This window comes from Delphinapterus leucas, chromosome 4 (genome assembly GCF_059928025.1).
Source record: "Delphinapterus leucas isolate spDelLeu-1000000601 "Yukka" chromosome 4, BTC_Dleu_Yukka2, whole genome shotgun sequence".
NCBI classification, from domain to species: domain Eukaryota; kingdom Metazoa; phylum Chordata; class Mammalia; order Artiodactyla; family Monodontidae; genus Delphinapterus; species Delphinapterus leucas.
The window spans coordinates 76070465-76089988 of NC_143132.1; the positions used below are offsets into that span (position 1 = coordinate 76070465).

The 19524-nt window shown below is 35.7% G+C and overlaps 1 protein-coding gene across 1 annotated transcript in view; it reads left to right on the forward strand.

Annotated features, from left to right (window-relative positions):
- FGF12 (fibroblast growth factor 12) overlaps positions 1-19524 on the forward strand; it is a 244845-nt gene that overhangs the window by 73128 nt on the left and 152193 nt on the right. The window contains exon 3 of the mRNA XM_022569526.3: positions 313-416. Within this exon, the coding sequence (XP_022425234.1) occupies positions 313-416 (104 nt within the window). The remainder of the gene's footprint in view (positions 1-312; positions 417-19524) is intronic.

A 19524-nucleotide genomic window follows, 5' to 3' on the forward strand; every position in this document is an offset into this window, starting at 1 on the left:
ATCTTATACTGTTTGAGTATATGTTCATTTCACAGAGCAGAGATCCTGAACTCTCAGATCCATGTGGGGCCCTTGGAGTCCTTCTAATCTAATCCCTTTATTGCAGATGAGTTTATGTGTTACCTGAAGTCACATAGTAATTAGTCATGGTGCAGAGACAAGAAGCCAGTTCTCCTCACTCTTAGAACTCCTCTCTCTCTCCTAATTTCAATTCATAGGTTTTAATCTTTAAAAAGAATCATTTTAAGAAGCAAGATGATTTATTCAAAAGTTCACTGATCCTTTCCTCTCTCTTCCTTTTTTCCCCTCTAGCCCTCTTCAATCTAATCCCTGTGGGCCTGCGTGTGGTGGCCATCCAAGGGGTGAAGGCCAGCCTCTATGTGGCCATGAATGGTGAAGGCTATCTCTACAGCTCAGTAAGTACCTTGTTGTGTGTGCGTGTGTGTATGTGTGTGTGAGTGCGCGCACATAAACTGGCATGGAGAGTAATGAAGTAACCGTTATTTTAGGGAAGAAAATTACAAGTTGAAGTCAATGTATATTTTCTGACCCAGTATATCAGGATTATTATGAAGATTTTATAATTTACAATGTTAAAGATCACGCTCTGTTGAGAAGGAGCTAGTAACTCTCCATGTGATACAAATTCTCTTTTTCTGTCTTTCACTTCCAGAGGATAATCTTTTGAATTTTACCTTTCTGTTTAATTCAAGAGGTAAAACATTTTTTCCTTTCTCCTGTTACCTCTCCTTCAAGCACAGAGGATGGTTTAGGAAGCTAAATTCTTGAATTTGTCTGGGAGTCTTCTCTGGCTTGTTGTGGAGAAAAAAACCTTTCAGAATAGACTGTGTTTTTGTTTGTATTTAATAGAACTGTGTAGTACCTAATTTGTCAGATTCCTGGGATAACTGGTCACTTTAAAGACATGTGAATTGATGGAATGAGCTTTGGATTAGGGGCTGGGATATTTGAGTTTTATTTGCATTTCAACTACAATATTCCTGTGGGAAAGTGGCCTCCTCTCTTTGACTTAATTTCCAAACTTTTAAAATGAGGGTGTTGGATCTCATGTTGTCTAACATCTCTTTTGAATCTAAAACTAACAAAATTAGGAGGCATCAGTGGCTACATTATGAGCCCTGACATATTTTAAAGTAGTTGATGGTCCCACTCTCAAGATGATAATTTATGCATTGAGAGAATGCAGCTGCACTGAATCTTCTGTATGTATATAATTCCTGCTGTGTTCTAAGGGAATGGCCTATTTGTAGTTCATGACGAAATATTCTTGAAAATCATGGTTACAGATTTCCACCCTTGCTTTCTGTGATCTCACTAAATAAGACAAGGTTATTCAGGAAGTTCACTTATGCCACTAGATTCTCAATTAATTATTGAATAGCTTTTATTAAACTTTTTCCACAATCAATTAAATGAATCTCTGGTACCCTAGGCTTGCTTACTGGTAGTACAGCTGTCATTCATATTAGAATTCTTGAAGATGCCATTTTACTCTTGAACATATTCACATCTGAATATGCATTTATATATCAGATGTGTACATACACATTTTTTCAATGGTCTACTCAAAATAATACTTAAAGATAGATACATTTTGGTCAGATGGTCAAAACAATGGGCTTTCATTTTTAATGTGTCATAATTCTAACATTTCTTAATGTCCAGTTATTGTGAATCTATATTTTAAATGTGAGAATTAAAATAAGAAAAGGACAGTTATTGTTTTGAATAATTCCAGTTGGTTAAACTTTTTCTAAAAAGTTTTGAATGCAATACAAACTAAAATATTTAGGTGATCTTAGGATAGTATTGACTTAAGAATTTAATTAGTCATCAAGTAAACAGCTAAAGGTAGACTATATTTATATTTATATTTAGAAGGTTGTTATTCATTTTTATATTTATTTAAAAGATCATAATTCTGGTTGTAATTCTACAAAAACAGTAGAGTTCAGATTTCTGAACCAGAGTTCATTTCCAAAGGTCTGGGAAGAAGAAAAACACAGATTATCTGACAACAGTATTGTAGCAGATGGCAGCTGTATAGGAACCCGTGTGTGTTTTGTGTGTGTGAGTGTGTGTGTGTGTGTGTGTGTTAAGGGGGTGCAGGCAGGGAGGGGTCCCCGTTGTTGGGTGCAATCCCAAAGTTCCTGGGAGAGGAGCCTGGATATTCAGCATGACATAACTGAACTTCATATGTGGCAGCATTTTTAGAGATACACTTTTTCTTTTTTTCTTGCTCAGAACTAGGCTTAAGATACAGGGAGCCCATAGGAGAGGTTTTAAGAAATTCTTGACTAGAGAATTTTACTGTAGGTACTTTTTTGTAAAGGATCTAACACCTTAGTAAAACCAATAATGACCTGTTGAGTTACCTGTTTTCAGCTTTCCTCTTCACTTAAATCAAATTTGCCTCATACCGAGAATTGCAACCCTTTTCCCTGTATGGTACTGTGAGGCTACTGGAACAATTCTTCTTAATTATAAGCTGGGCCTCACTGACATTGAGCATCAGGCTCTCTACTTTCAAAATCACTCTCTTTCTGGATAGGACTAACAGTATGAAATTCTGGTTTTTAATTTTAAGCAGGGGCATAGGCCTGAAGATTTTGTTATAGGACTAAAGGGGGCCAATATCAGGAGAGACAGACCTGAAAGAGAACTGGGTATCAAGGCTTCATCACACTGGTTTTGCTGCTTGTCTGTGTGGCATGTCTCAGCAAGAGAGCACCAGTGTGGCCAGGAACCTTGTGGGGAGTTAAAAACAGGATGTTACAGGCTTTCGTGATGTGCTTTTGGTATATGTTAAGGCTTGAAGTTATTTGAAAAGCAGTTTCCTACTTGATGTTAAACAGTGTAGCTGAGCACACCAATAAGGCCCATACCTGGCATTATGGTGGGCGCAGGGGGTCTGGTGGTGTGTGTCTGAAGGCAAACCCTAGAGGTCCTAAAGAAGCTAACATAGAATCCAAGAGAAATTCTCAAATGGTATCATTTATCTAGTGGCATTCACCTTTTCTGTATTCATATTTAAGCTAGGAATTCCCCAGTTACTTCTGATTCCCCCTCACCCCACCCCCTTTACCAGGAGACAAAAGAGACAGTAGTAAAGACCGAGTGACTGTTAGGTAGCATAGAGCTAAAGTTTCCGGATCCATTCTGAAAATATTTTAATAGGTGAGTTTAATCCATAAGCATTTAATGAGATTGTTGATGCATCTAGATTTGTTTTTACCCTTGTAGTTTGCTTTTTATTTTGCTTCTATTTTCTTCTTCTTTATTTTCTCACATTACTGAAACATTTTCCTATTCTATCTTTATTCTTCTGCTGGTTCATAAACGTAGGTTATAATTCTAGTGTTTTAATGATTTAGACTTTTTTAACAGACATACATATGTATATAATTTGCTAAATAATAAAACATATTATTTATTTCTGTCCTTCTTCCAAACAGCTGATAGACCTTAGTATGTTTTCTTGCTTAGTAAACACCACCACCCTTCTCACCAATTGGATTATTTACACTTTAAAATTAATATGCACAATTAGTTATTATTCTATACTAAAAGTTACATTTATCAATCTTTAAAATAATTTCTGTGCACACAGGTTTTGTTTTTGTGTGTATCAAATTCGGTCACTCTGAGTTTACTTTTCTTCTAAACAAAATCTTCCACTGTTTTCAGCGTGTGCATCTGTAGGTGGTGAATTCCCTTCATTCTGGTATCTGTGAAAATGCCTTCCTTTCACTTTCACTCTTGAATTACAGTTCAGATAGTTATACAGTTCTTAGTAGACCTATATTTCCCCCAGCACTTTGACAGTTATATTCTGTTGGCTTCTGGTATATACTGTTGACTGTGAGAAGTTTGCTGTCAGTTTAATATTCTTTCCTTTGTAGGTTATCTATATGGAAAATTTTAAGGACTTTTTCTCTTTATACTTTATAGTTCTGCAAATTCACTATAATGTCTAGTTGTAAATCTAATTAAGTTATCTTGTTAGAAATTCAGAATGCACTTTCAATCCAAAGAATCAGACTTCTCTAATTCTGGAAAGTTTTAACTCTTCCCATTTACATTTTATTTCTCTGTTATACTTGCCAGTCTCTTGTGCTGATAATATTTAAATCACTTTCACTAGAAACTTGCAAATTTATCTGCTCTAGAAATGATGCCATCTGTTTTGTGATTTCAGTCACTATGCTTTAAATTTTTGGATGTTTAATGGTTTCCATTCCATATCTACCTGATCTTGATTGATTTCTTCCTGTTTTTACTATCTGGCTCTTTTTACAGAAAGTTATTAAGTCATTTATCTCTCTGAGCTTTCTTATAATACTTGTTATACTTTTCCATAAAGTTAGTTTCTCTTGTAATGAATTCATGTTTCAATCGTTGATTTTGTTGGCTGTCATTTTTAGAATTAGACTGAGATTATATTAGACTTTAGAATTTGTTTTGCATGTGTTTGGAATTTTGGTCTGTAGGCCCATTTCTCTCTTTCTTTCTTCATGATCTTCTTCTTTTGAAGTCTGCCCTCAATTTCTAGCAAATTTTTGGTTGCTGCTATCCAACCTCCAGTGGTCCTAGTTTAGAATAAGATTTTAAGAGTCATTTCAAGGCTGCATCCTAGGGTAGCACCGGGGTTAGGAAAGGGGGCCTGGGCAAGGGTATGGCTTGGTCTTGTTTCTCTCAATCTGAGTCTATGTCTATCATTGCATCTTGCTTAAAATACTAGCAGCATTTTTAAAAATACAGTTGATATACAATATTATATTAGTTTCATGCAATCTACATGGTGATTTGAAATTCACATACATTAGGAATAATCACCATGGTAAGTCTAGTAACAATTTGTCTCCGTACAGTTATTACAATATTATTGATCATAGTCCTTATGCTACATATTACATCTCTGTGTCTTATTATTTTATAATTAAAAGTTTGTACCTCTTAATCCCCTTCACCTACTTTGCCCAACCCTACACCCCCCCCTCCCATCTGGCAACCACCGGTTTGTTCTCTGTATCTATGAATCGGTTTTCATTTTGTTTTGATTGTTTTGTTTTTTATATTCCACAAATACGTGAGATCATATATTGGGTTGGCCCAAAAGTTCATTCGGTTTTTCCATAACATCTTATGGAAAAACCCAGATGAGCTTTTGGGTCAACCCAACAGTATTTGTCTTTCTCTGTCAGACTTATTTCACTTAGTGTAATACTGTCTAGACCCAACTATGTTGTTGGAAATTGAAAGATTTCTTTTTCTTTTAAATGTTCCATTGTATATATATACCACATCTTTTTTATACATTCATCTGTTGATGGACACTTCGGTTGTTTCCATATCTTGGCTATTATAAATAATGCTTCAGTGAACATTGGAGTGCATATATCTTTTTGAATCAGTGTTTTTGTTTCCTTTAGGTAAATACCAAGAAGTGAAATTGCTGGATCACATGTTCTATCTTTCATTTTTTAAGGAACCTCCATACTGTTTTTTTTATAGTGGCTGTACCAATTTACAGTCCCACCAGCAGTGCATGAGTGTTCCCTTTTCACCACATCCTCATCAACATTTGTTATTTATTGACTTTCTGCTGATAGCTATTCTGATAGGTGAGAGGTGAATTTGATCTCATTGTGGTGTTGATTTGCATTTCTCTGATGACTAGTGATGATGAGCAAGTAGCAGCATTTTTTATTTCAGCCTTTTAAGAGTTGGAGCAGGAAAATTATACCAGTCCCTCGTGTGAGCAGGTAGCCTGGCTCTGGTCCTTTATTTTACACAGAGGGCTTTTATTCCCATTGACCTGACCAGAGTGGAACTTGGGGTCACACCGCCCCCTTCAGGACATGAAGCCCAGTAGGCCTGCAGCTGCCACTTGCTCAGTGCTTTGTATTTCCATTCTATAGGGATGATTAACTTGCTTTGATCCTGGTTATGTCATTTACACCTTACATTGCCAAATTCAATGTCATGAAACTTTTCTTTATTTTCTTCTAGGGCTTTTATGGTTTTAGGTCTTACATTTCAGGTTTTAATCCCTTTTGAATTAAATTTTGTGTATGATATAAGCAAATACCAGTATAGATGAGGTAGGTTAAGAAAAGGAAATTCCAGTTCAATCTTCATTAAAAAAAAGTTTTTTTGATTGATGTATTGTTGACTTACAATGTTCTATTAGTTTCAGGTGTACAGCAAAGTGATTCTGTTATACATAAATATATATATGTATATATATTCTTTTCAGATTCTTATAGGCTATTATAAGATATTGAATATAGTTCCCTGTGCTATACAGTAGGTCCTGTTGTTTATCTATTTCAATGTTCACTTGTAAAGTCAACATTTCTTATCCTATTTGCTGCTGCAGTTAAGGATGTGTCACTCCATACTGTTACAACATAATATCAAAAGCATAATTCTTTGACATGCCTTTAGAATTCCATGACTAAATCTGATGCTTCAGTGAGAGCAGACAATGTCGAGATTGCAATAATATACTGACTTTATATTGAAAAACTGAGTCAAGTGTTATTGAGAGGGCTTCCCTGGTGGCGCAGTGGTTGAAAGTCCGCCTGCCGATGCAGGGGACACGGGTGCGTGCCCCGGTCCGGGAAGATCCCACATGCTGCGGAGCGGCTGGGCCCGTGAGCCATGGCCGCTGAGCCTGCGCATCCGGAGCCTGTGCTCCGCAACGGGAGAGGCCACAACAGTGAGAGGCCCGCATACCGCAAAAAAAAAAAAAAAAAGAGTTATTGAGAAACATAGAAAGGGTCTCTGAGGAAGAAGAAAAGAGAAGGCCAATATTGAAAGTTATTGGAAGAAGACTGCTTTATACCCACAAAATGACAATAGGATATTTTTTATTTTCTCCTCTAATTTCTTTTCTTCCCCACTATCATAGATGTCCAAAATTTCTCATCACTGAGGATGAAATACAAATTTTCTCATTTTCTGCAGCCAAAAATAACTTCCACATTTTGCACTTTGGTAGGACATTCATCTGTATATTTCCTTTCTTTCTTTTGTTGGAATTATTTGTTTTATGCCCTATCTATATAATTAGATGCAAGTTCCTTAAAGTTAGTAATCATATCTAATATAGATTAATATATACCATAACACTGAAAACTGCAATTCCTATGTAAAGATAGCTGTTAAAATTTTGTTGATCAGTTGATGGATGCATTTCATGCAGTTTAATTTTGACAATAATTCATTGGCCATCTGGTCTTAATGGTTGTTGTAATAATTTTCCTGATTGTAACTTTATACACTTTCCAGTTCTGTTAACTGGCTCAACTTTGAATAGGCTATGACTATTCTATGGAAACATGGAAAATTTGCTAAAGGAATCTTATTGTGCATACTTCTCTGTGTTGAAGCTAATGTTGTATTGTAATTTTAAGAGCTGATGTTGTCGTGTTTTCCTTTCTGTACTAAATATTGCTTATAAAAGAAAAAAAGCAAAAATTGGCAAGGATATCTTCTTGGGAAGCCACTTGGTTATTACAATCCATCTCTCACTGGAAGAGTTCTGTTCCATAATGAAAAGAAATGGCAGTTTTTTAAAACACACATATCTAGAATAGAGGTACAAAATAGGTACCCACTCTGGAATTTGAGTTTCTCCATCAACTGACTTCCTCATGTAATGTTCCAAAATTTGAGGAGGCATATGCAGAAATATTTCTTGGGTAATGGTATCTCTGAAAAGTCTCTAATATTGAAGGAGAGCAAGAGGGAGGGAGGGAGGAAGAGAGAAACACCTTAGCCATTAATGCCAGATGAATCACAGAGTTTTGAAGTTACTGGTGCCTGAATAGAGGGAAGTCAAAAGCCAAATTAGAGGCTTGTTCAGCAAGTAGATTGTTAAATATTCAGTTAGGGTCATTTGCATAATTTTTCCTTCCATATAATTGTGGTTTTCTTGAATTTTATAACATTTCTTTTTCATCTTAGGTTGATTTTTGGCTATAGCACCTAGAAAATAATTGCTTATTTTGCCTACTTTTTTTTTTTTTGCCCTCATGTATATATATTTATTAACTGAACTGGGTTGTTTTTAATCAACTAGAAAATATATATGTGGAATCCTGTTAGCCCAAGAATCTGGCTCTGTTGCTTGCAAATATGTGAAGTGAATTTTTGTTGCTGTTGTTGAAATTCGGTTGCCTTTCTTTAGAAAGAATCAACAGGTCATTAGTTATACGTTCAGTAAGGACTAAATGATGGTAAGCATCCATTTTTACCTTATGTTTTCAGTAGTAAGTAGTGTTGGTTTTATTCCAAGAAATTATAACTTCTGGAAAATATTAATACTTTAGCTCCTGGGCTAGCCTTAATTGTAAAAATTAATAAGAACCTGCTATATAAAAAATAAATAAAATAAAATATACTGAAAAAAGAATTAGCATATGTGTTTCCAGTAGCATTTTTCATTGAAAAGTAAAAATAGGATTAAGCTCTAAGAGCAGCACTAATGAGGACCTTTGGTTGAATCATTTGAAAATGATACTACATTTTATATTTTTTATTTCTACCTTGCCATGAGGCACATTAGGCCAACATGTAGTCATATATCCAAAATTTCTCAATTGTATTTCTTAGGTCATTAGTGAATCAGGCAGTATTAAGCAGTATTTAAGAATGAAAGCTTTAGAAATAAAACTGGGTTTGAATCACAGCTCTGTAACTTACTTCCTTGTGTCATTGGGGAAATTTGTTAACCTTCTAGACTCAGTTTCCTTATATATAAATTGGAGATAATTATGAAAATACCAGCTTTATAGGATTATAGCAAGAATTAAATGAGACAATGCATGTAAAACCCTAGTACTGTGCCTAGTACATAGTCAATGCTCAGTGTCAGCCATATGTAGTAGTAGTAGTAGTAATAGTAAAATAGTATAGTAGTAGTATTAGTAATGGTAGTAGATACATTAAATAAGATGCTCAGTGTATCCTAAATCAGTTTCTTACCATCAGTTCATGAAGTTCACATAGGACAATTCTACCGGAATTTTCAGTGGTGATTCCTGGTTTGCCTAACCCACTATCTTTAGCCATCCTGGCCATGGGAGGTTGGTTGCAGAGCATCTCCCATTTAACTAGAGCCAATTAGTTTCAGGCCCAAGACTTGACTTTATCTGTTGAAGGAGAGTTGCCTTTTTTTTTTTTTTAAACTGAGTTTAGAGCTGAGAGGATCAAGGACTACAGCCATCTTAAAAACACAAGGAGAAATCATGTCTTAGAATGATTCCAACCCTCAGAGGACAGAAAGTCTCTAGGTGGAAAGATGGAGAAACCAGTTCTTGTTCACATCCTTTGACATTGTACATGAAGACATACGTGAAGCCAGCCCTACCTCTGAATTTTCAGTCTTAGGAGCCCATAATTACCCTTCTGTATAAACCAGTTTGGGCTGTATTTGTTTTTAACCTGCTTAACTGATAAAGTGAACCAATTTTCAGAGTGTTAAGACTTTCCGAGAAAGCTAAAGCTCCATTTGTTCCGTGTTCTCTATGTCTTTTCTGGTGAAGATTTTCCCAGTGGCCTCCTTCTGAAGAGTTATGACTTTACTATTGCTCTCTAGGCCAGCCTGATTCCCAAAAGAGATTATCTGTTCTGATTCGTTCTACCTTCCCTTGCCTGTTCCCCTCCAAAACCAACATAAGAATTAGTCATTTTCATATGTAAATGTTTCTTGGGTTTGTAACAAACAAATCATCGAAAGATAAGAATCAACTTTTCTTTCCTCTTGCCCCCCCCAGCATGAGCCAGTTTTTCAACTTCTGGGGACTTCTTCAAAATATCTCCTTATATAACTCCCTTGGATGGAAATATATTGCATAAAATAAGTGTGTAAGCCATGACTTTCATAGACTTCAGGGAGGGGAAAAGAGAAGAAATTATGAGTGCTAAATGCAGAGGGAAAATCAGTAGGTTTTCAGGTGAGATTTGAATGAAATAGAGATGCAGTGAAACAGAGAAACAGAAGCAATTCATTTTTACGACCAAGTCTGCAGATAAGTTCACCCTTTGAATAGATAGCACTGAGGAAAAGAATATGAAAAAACAAAACAAAACATTGTGATAGGTGGCCAAATTAGAACAATTGTCAGAGAAGGACAGATTGCAAAGTGCTGCATTTTGAGGAGATTTCAAGCCGACAGCCTCCTGCATTTATGGTGTACCTAAAGTTTGTTTCTGCACCACAGAATTTTAAAATCTAGTAGTTAAATTGGGGAAATGGTTTAGCTGCATAAAAATGTATATGTCAAAAGTGACATATATTTCAGCTATCTCCAAATGGAAAGAAAGACATTTATTTTGAGTCCACTGAAAACGTCAGTCACCCATGGGGTACCTATATGTCCTGGTTCATCCAGAAGAGTTCCAGTTTATGCCTGATGTCTTAGTGTAATTATTGACACTACCTGTTTGACCCTCAGAAGTGTCCTGGATTAGGGTTTGGGCAATAATTATACAGTCATGTTACAGATGATTCTACATATGACTCAGTGGGTGATCTGAGGTGTCAATATATGCACAAAATCTTACTGAATAATTTGAAAATTACCTGTTCTGATTTACTCCCCAAGACCAAATCTTAATGATAAATTTCTTAAGTTCACTTTCCTGTATCACTCAGTGATTGAGTTCAGCTGTGAGTAAAAAAGACACCCATAACAATGATTTAAAGGGATCAAAGGTTTAAGTTTTCTCACATAACCAGAAGTCTGGAGATAGATAGGTACTGGTATTGGTTCATTGACTGACTAAACAACCCTTGGCTAAAGGGCCAAGGTTTTTACATTTATTTGGCCTTTTCCTCGTGGTACAAGATGGCTCCTGCCTCCCCAGCTAATATGTATACATTCTGGGAAGTAAAAAAGGGGCACAGAGAAAGAGATGGTGACTTTATCAGGAAAGAACACTTTCCCAGAAGTTTCAGCAATGTCCGTAGTGATGTCCAGTGATGACCATAGAACTGTGTCACATGGTCACCCCTAGGTGGACGGAGTGTGGGGAAATGTCTCAATTTTTTTAAAAAAAAATTTGAGCTACATATATTGCCATATTCATCAAAACCAGGGTTCTTTTAATATGATGGGAAAAATGGATATTGGGTAGACACTTGGCAACTGCCCCACTTCTCCAGGCTGAGAATATAAATGTAGGTAATGTAAAACTTTAGCACAAGAGAGTCAAAGAGACAGAGAGCAACTGAACAGATTGAAGAATAGATATGCATGTGTAGTTTCTTCATTAGGTAATGTAAAATCTTTTGAATTACTATAAATATTGGTTGAAAAATTTATGAATCTCTACTAGGAAGCTAAATATTGAACTCTAGAGACTAACGGGAAGAGATATTACCTGTAATTTTATTCAGGTCCAAATAGATTAGAATTTCCCTGGGATTTGGTGACAGAAGCTTTCTGCTTGTTGACTTTTCATGATGGATCGCTGGATATTTCCTCTGAAATTTCTCTCTATAGCTAGGGCAAAGATGAATAAGCACTGCTACTTCAACTTCCATTCTTCTATTTCACTGGATGGGTAAAAGTTCTCTCTGTAGGGAGCTGTGAGAAGTTGTGAGGGAACTGAAAGTCACTATGGAGTGGGATATAGCATATTGACTTGTAAGGGTATGCTTGCCTGTGGTTTCAATACAGATATTCCTGAAACTCCAGCAACTTTTCCATGCTCCCATTTAACCAATAATTTACCTATTTATTTAGTGTAGATAGTGTGGCACACATTGTCTTAGGCACTGAAAATGAAATGAAAAACACTTCCACTGTAGTGGGAGAACAAGACAACACATAAATAAATATGGAAATTTACTATATAGGATTGTTTTTTATAAAAGAAAATATTTCAGTAATAGAGAATAATAGAGAAAACTAATTTAGATAGGATTGCCATGAAAATTTCTTTAAGAAGATGATATTCATGCTAAAACCTAAAGGATGAAACGAAAGACCAAACCAGAGGAAGTGTACTAGCAGAGGCAGAAATAAGTGCAAAACATTCATAGGAGTAAAATGTTTATAAATCTTATTGTTTCTCACACATTCTATCATAATTCTTGCACCTGAAGTGCTAATTCTAATATCTGTTCATTTTAATTTGCTCGTCTATTTGATTTAAAATATTTTTACATATTGTGTTCTGAGTACCATTTTGGGTGCTCCAGGCATGAGAGAGGAAAAGAACAAACACTGCACTTTCATACCATAATAAAAGAATGAAATTGTTAAGGGTTATAAAGGAAGGAAGCAGGGTTATAGAAACATAATACATTTATGTCTTGGTGTATTTTTTTAATTTTTAAATTTACATTAATTCTCATCATGAATTTCTTTCTGTTATTTGTGCTATCCTTGTATTTTGACTCTTTTTACATTGAATCCAGGAATAAGTTGTATGTTTTTTAAAAATTTGTATGCTGTTTATTGAATTCTTTCTTTATTATTAATATTCCTAAGGGATTTCCAGGAACTTTCTCAGTAATTTCAATGAAAAGACTTTATTGGCATTATCTTAAAACCTTGAAATCTGATTAGTAGCATGTCCAAAAATATTTATGTTTTAAGAAGTCCACATCACATACAAAAAGTAACTTAAAATGGATCATAAACTTAAGTGTAAGAGCTAAAACTATAAAACACTTAGAAGAAAGCATAAGGCTAAATCTTCATGACCTTAGGTTAAACAGTAGTTTTAGAGATATGAAACCAAAAGCATAAGCAACACACAAAAAAATTTCATCTTAATTAAAACATTTGTGCTTCCAAGAACACAATCAAGAAAGTGAAAAAGACAACCCAGAGAAGGGGAGAAAAGTTAGCAAGTCATTTATCTGGTAAGGAATGTGTATCTAGAATATATAAATAACTCATAGAACTAAAAATAAAAAGACAAAAGTGTACAAAGGATTTGAATAGACATATTTCCAATAAAGATATACAAATAGTTAATAGCCACATGAAAAGATGTTCAACACCATTAGCCATCAAGGAAATGCAAATCAAAAACCACAAGGACTCACCACTTCACACCAACTAAGATGGCTTTATTAAAAAAGATAATAACAAGTACAGGTGAGGATATGGAGAAGTTGGAACCCTTATATACTGCTAATGGGAATCTAAAATGCCATAGCCACTTTGGAAAATAGTCTACCAGTTCTGCAAAAGGTTAAGGATAGAGTTACCATATGACCCAGCAATTTCACTACTAGGTATATACCCAAGAGAAATGAAAACGTAGGTCCACGCAAAAACTTTTCTATATTAATATTCATAGCAGCATTATTTAAAATAGCCAAAAGTGGAAATAACCCAAATGTCCATCAACTAACGAATGGATAAGGTGTGGCACATTTATTCAATATAATATTATTTAGCAATAAAAGAGAGTGCTGAGGCATGCTACAACATGTATGAATCGTGGCAACAGTATGTTAAATGAAAGAAACCAGTCACAAAAGACAACATATGGTATAATTCCATTTATATGAAATGTCCAGAATAGACAACTCTATAGAGACAGGAAGTTGATTAATGATTGTGCTGTGATAAATGGGAACAGACTGCTACTAAAGGGTGGGAGTTTGCTTTTTGGGGTAATGAAAAAACTACAGTTGATTGTGGTGATGGTTGTACAGCTCTGTCAATATACTAAAAACCATTGAATTATACACTTTGAATGGGTAAACTGTATGGTATGTGAATTATATCTCAATAGTGCTGTTATTAAAAAGTTAATTCTATTTAAAATATCAATTTAATCATGATTTAATGGAGATTAAAAAGTAAATGAGATCATTTTCCCCTAATGGATTCCATACACATTAATTGAATTGTATTTTTTGTTTGTTTAAAGTAACACAAAGGTGTGAATTTCCTCACAACTGGAGGGGCGTGACAGAACTTTAATACTCTGGTGCAAAAAGTGGAAAAAGGAGTACGAGCAGAGTAGAATTTGTTTTCATTGTGAAGACGTGTCCTACAACTGTAAACACCATTGATTTTGACCACAAAATACTAGCTATGAGAGAAGAGTTTTTATAATACGATTAATATTTGCTGTGACATTTTAATTTACTTACTGAGCTTGGACCTTTAAATTATTACTGTCAGGGCTCTAAAAATTTATACCTGCCTGTTCATGTGGTGATACTTTTGGAGGTATATGTTTAAATCACAGAATATATATATATTTTCCCTCTTTGGCTCAATTTAAAAATGTTTCGTGAGGAAATCTTGAATATTTTGTACCTTAAAGTTGCATCTTGGAATATACAAGCAGCTCATGCAACTCAATATCCAAAAAACAAACAACCCAATCCAAATATGGGCAGAAGACCTAAATAGACATTTCTCCAAAGAAGATACACAGATTGCCAACAAACACATGAAAGGGTGCTCAACATCACTAATCATTAGAGAAATGCAAATTAAAACTACAATGAGGTATCACCTCACACCAGTCAGAATGGCCATCATCAAAAAATCTACAAACAATCAATGTTGGAGAGGGTGTGGAGAAAAGGGAACCCTCTTGCGCTGTTGGTGGGAATGTAAATTGATACAGCCACTATGGAGAAGAGTATGGAGGTTCCTTAAAAACTAAAAATAGAAATACCATACGACCCAGCAATCCCACTACTGGGCATATACCCTGAGAAAACCATAATTCAAAAAGAGTCATGTACCACAATGTTCATTGCAGCTCTATTTACAATAGCCAGGACATGGAAGCAACCTAAGTGTCCATCAACAGATGAATGGTTAAAGAAGATGTGGCACATATATACAATGGAATATTATTCAGTCTTAAAAAGAAACAAAATTGAGTTATTTGTAGTGAGGTGGATGGACCTAGAGTCTGTCATACAGAGTGAAATAAGTCATAAAGAGAAAAACAAATACCATATGCTAACACATATATATGGAATCTGAAAAAAAAAAAACGTTGTGAAGAACCTAGGGGCAGGACAGGAATAAAGACGCAGACGTAGAGAATGGCCTTGAGGACACCGGGAGGGGGAAGGGTAAGCTGGGACAAAGTGAGAGAGTGGCATGGACAATGGACATATATACACTACCAAATGTAAAACCGATAGCTAGTGGGAAGCAGCCACATAGCACAGGGAGATCAGCTCAGTGCTTTGTGACCACCTAGAGGGATGGGATAGGGAGGGTGGGAAGGTGATGTAAGTGGGAGGAGATATGGAAATATATGTATATATGTAGCTGATTCACTTTGTTACAAAGCAGAAACTAACACACCATTGTAAAGCAATTATACTCCAATAAAGATGGAAAAAAAAAAAAAGGAAAGAAATATGTGCCATGCTAATGCTAATCAAAAAAAATTATTTTATTGAAGTTTAGTTGATTTACAGTGTTGTGTTAATTTCTGCTGTACAGCAAAATAATTGTTATACATATATATATACATATATATACATTCTTTTTCATATTCTTTTCCATTATGGTTTATCACAGGAAGGTTTAGTTTTTTGTTTTGGGGGGTATTTTTGGCATGCCATCTTAGTTCCCCAACCAGGGATCGAACCTGTGCCCCCTGCAGTGGAAAAGCAGAGTCTTAACCAGTGGACTGCCAGGGAAGTCCCCAAGGTTTAGTATTTTTTAAAGCCTTATTTAGCTTGAACTTTCCTTTGATATTTTGAGTTGTCTGTTTTGCCATTAGATCTGCCAGTGTCACTTACCCTCCAACTTGGTTTAACATTATATTCGTTTTGAGTGCTCGGGTGATATGTGAGGTACTATATGGTTGGGAGGGTTGCAAATTGGTTTCTGGGTTTTTTTTCTCAGAGTTTACTTGTATGCCTTTCTAATGCCTGATTTTTAATATAGGTATTGTCAAGGTGTGGTTTTTATTCTTGAAAAATTTTAATGTATCTGCTAATTCATTATCCCAAGAGTAATTTGGCATTATTATAATAATGTAAAATATACATAGATATGGAGTATCGAGTAGTAGATTATTATAATAAGGATACCTTTCTTAAGACTTTTTAACTGTGTTTCCTGGTTCTCATTCTCAAATCCATACTTACAAACAGGCTATGTTTTTGGTGCCTTATTATTTACAAAATGAAGAGACACAGGCAGAGTCCTCGCTAAGATGTATTATGTGAGAATGGAAAATGGAGTTGTATAGCCCTTAAGTCTCAAGTGAAAAATGCAGAGGGAAGTAATTGGCCACATTCCAAACTCTTCTGAGAGGCTGATCCAGTAGTCCAAAATGGAAAATGAAGTTTCCAAAAAAACATTCCCCAAAGACGCATGATTCATTTTGTGTGGCAATAAATATAACTCTTTGAACACTGTTAGTTATTTGGCTAGTTTACTGGAGTCCAAGTGTACCTAACTTTGCAGATCAACTTCTCAAAAACTCTTAAAGCCCATCCCAAATGTTTCCCCTGAAAATCAGCTGTTTGTTGTTGTTGCTGTTATTTTAATTATCTTTGTAGTATCGAAAGATCTTCCGAATCTACCAGTTCTATCTGTCTAGCACTGTGCCCACTCGGGCTTTATTTTTATGGGCCCTCAGTTAATAAGAGTGATCATAGAGGTCAGCTACACTAAATCAGTGGCTCCTTTCCTAATATTCACAAAAATTAGAACCCGATTACTGCTGAAACATCTCTAAGAGTGAGGGCTTTATCACCTGAATCGTACACTGGAGATGACCGTTAGGATCATCTTTTTTTTTTTTGCGGTACGCCGGCCTCTCACCGCTGTGGCCTCTCCCGTTGCGGAGCACAGGCTCCGGATGCGCAGGCTCAGCGGCCATGGCTCACGGGCCCAGCCCCTCCGCGGCATGTGGGATCCTCCTGGACCGGGGCACGAACCCGTGTCCCCTGCATCGGCCGGCGGAGTCTCAACCACTGTGCCACCAGGGAAGCCCGATCATCTTCTTTTTACTGTGCCATTTTTGGTTCTAGTCCTGCAGTGTGGAGTCACAGAGAATGTGTTAATTGCTTAGTAGCACTTGGCACATGGTGAGTGTTCTAAAGCTGTTGACTGTTGTGATGATCAAATGAGTTTTTCTACCTCTACGTCCATTTTATCTCCATCTCAATCATTATCCATATATCTACGTATCTGGGTATCTATCTATTTATTTATCTTCCATTACTTAGAACGATGACTGACACCCAGTAAGGGCTTTAAAAGTGTTTGCAAAAATTATTATATATATTTCTTTCTCACGTGATGTTTTCAACTATTTGTTGAACACAAATATTATAGGAAGTGATCATGGTTTTCATGAGAACATTAACCAGTTCCATTTCTTTCGCAAGGAAGTTAATAAATACTATTTATTAAATAAATTAACGAGCAATAGAATCATTAATTTTGTAAATTGAAGGAAAGCTATAAATAATTTGGTTCAATTCCTCCTTTTTTCAGATTAGAAAATAGAAATTTAGACTGAACTTTTTTCATCCCTTTATTATTCAGAGCTCACTCTTTTGTTTATACTGTATATCTCTCCTGAAGTGTGATATTATAATCTGTGCAAGTGATATTTTATTAGTTTCTGCCCTGGTTTAGCCCTTGCTGAATACTAGTTGACTCTCTGGGACCAGCAAGAAACCATTCATGGTCAGGAAGTATTGGTCAGCAATACAGGGCTGGGGGAATTAAAATTCATTCACTTGCCTCTTAGAAATATCTGTTTAAGAAATTCTTTGATATTGATTTACTTTCAAGCATTGATTACTTTTCTCCCTGAAGGTAACAGTTTTATGATCATTCTACTGGTCTCTAACAATGGCTTACCTGATTTACTGATATGTAAAAAGCCTACAGAAATGTATTTTTTCATTGACTTTATACTTGCCCAGTAACAGCATTGGTGTTTATTATGTTTCAATGGGTGGCTTGAATTAGATGCATAATAAGCTGAATCCACACTAAATACAGCTGTAATGTAGGGGAACCAAGATGGTATTCCTGGCAGCGTTCTCATTATATGTGCTTTACTTCCATTTGGTAGTCATTTCTGTAAGTTCCAAGGAAATTTCCTGCTATGAAAGGTTTTCTCTTACTGACATTGGCTAAAGAGACATTAGACCCTTATTAGATGTGTGTTTTGCCTTTGCTAATTCTTTTCCCCTGAGCCAGCCCCAGCCTTCTTTCAATAAAGTTTGCTTTGCTTCCCATTACATTATATTCCAAACAAATCCCTACTTTGTATTCTCACTTGTTCCACTTATCACCAAAGCCTTCTGATAGCTCAATCTATATCTAATTTTTCCTCCATTTATCTACCAAAGCCCCTTTTTTAGAATGTCTCACTTTATGTTACACAGAAGGTATTTCCTTGGCCAGATCTTTGGTGGTCAACATGATGCCTCTCAGAAAAATATGCCCTTTCTCCCTCATTGGAGAGTCAGAACCTCCAACTCTTCTCCGTTGGGGGTTGAGGCATATTTCTATATGAGCCTGTTAGAGGTTATGGGAATCAGTAGGTTAATAAGGCTTCTATAATGGATCAATCTGTGCAGGAGTTTCCAACTTACTTTTCTTCTTCCACATGATAGAGACCATATAAACAAAAACCTTCATCCAGAAAATGTTTCTGCCTGTGCATTTTTGTGTGCATTGTTTTTATTTATATTCAAGCAACTTTCATGTTTGTAGTGTGATGAGATCCACATAAAAACTCCAGAGAGGTTGATCAGACCAGTGTAATTATCACTATATTATAAATATGGAAAATTACTCAAAGGTGATAGGGATCATTAATACCAGTGTCCAATCTAAGATTTCCCATCCTTACTTGAAAAATGAATATTCCTTTGCTTGCAGTAGTAAAGGATTTCTATTTAAGAATGTTAACTTCTTTGTTTATTTTCCATTTGAGACAGAATATTGGTTATGGTGTGTCTGGAAGGGTAAAGACTGCTTTGAAGATGTGAGAACTGAGAATAGAGAGTTTGGCTGGGAAGTGGAGAGGGAGGCAGTCAGAGAAAGGGCATCTCAACCTGTATTTCTGAGAAGGAAAAGAAAAAACAAAAGAATCATCTGTCTGCTTAAAATTTCTTTTATATTTAGCCTTTTAAGTTTGTATGAGAATTAAGTGCGTTAAATTTACTTTTTTTATTTTGGTATCTTGTAGTGGTGCCTACCATCCTAAGCATCAAGATATGGTATACAAGAGGGCCAACAGGACACAGTATTATACTCTTGTGCAAAATGATTCAGGGATTCTATTTAAAGTAGTTGAGCATCTGTGAGTCTCTGCTTAATGTGTTTATATGCTTCTTGTTTTCTTTCTTCCATTTCCATCTTTCCATTCTCCTTTTTCCTCTCCCTCCATCCTTCCCTCCTTTTCTCCTTTTCTCTCTCTCTGTTTATCTCTCTCCATCCCTCCAACCCTTCCTTCTTTCTTATTTTTTTTTTTTTTGGTATAATCTTTATTTTACAGACATTCATT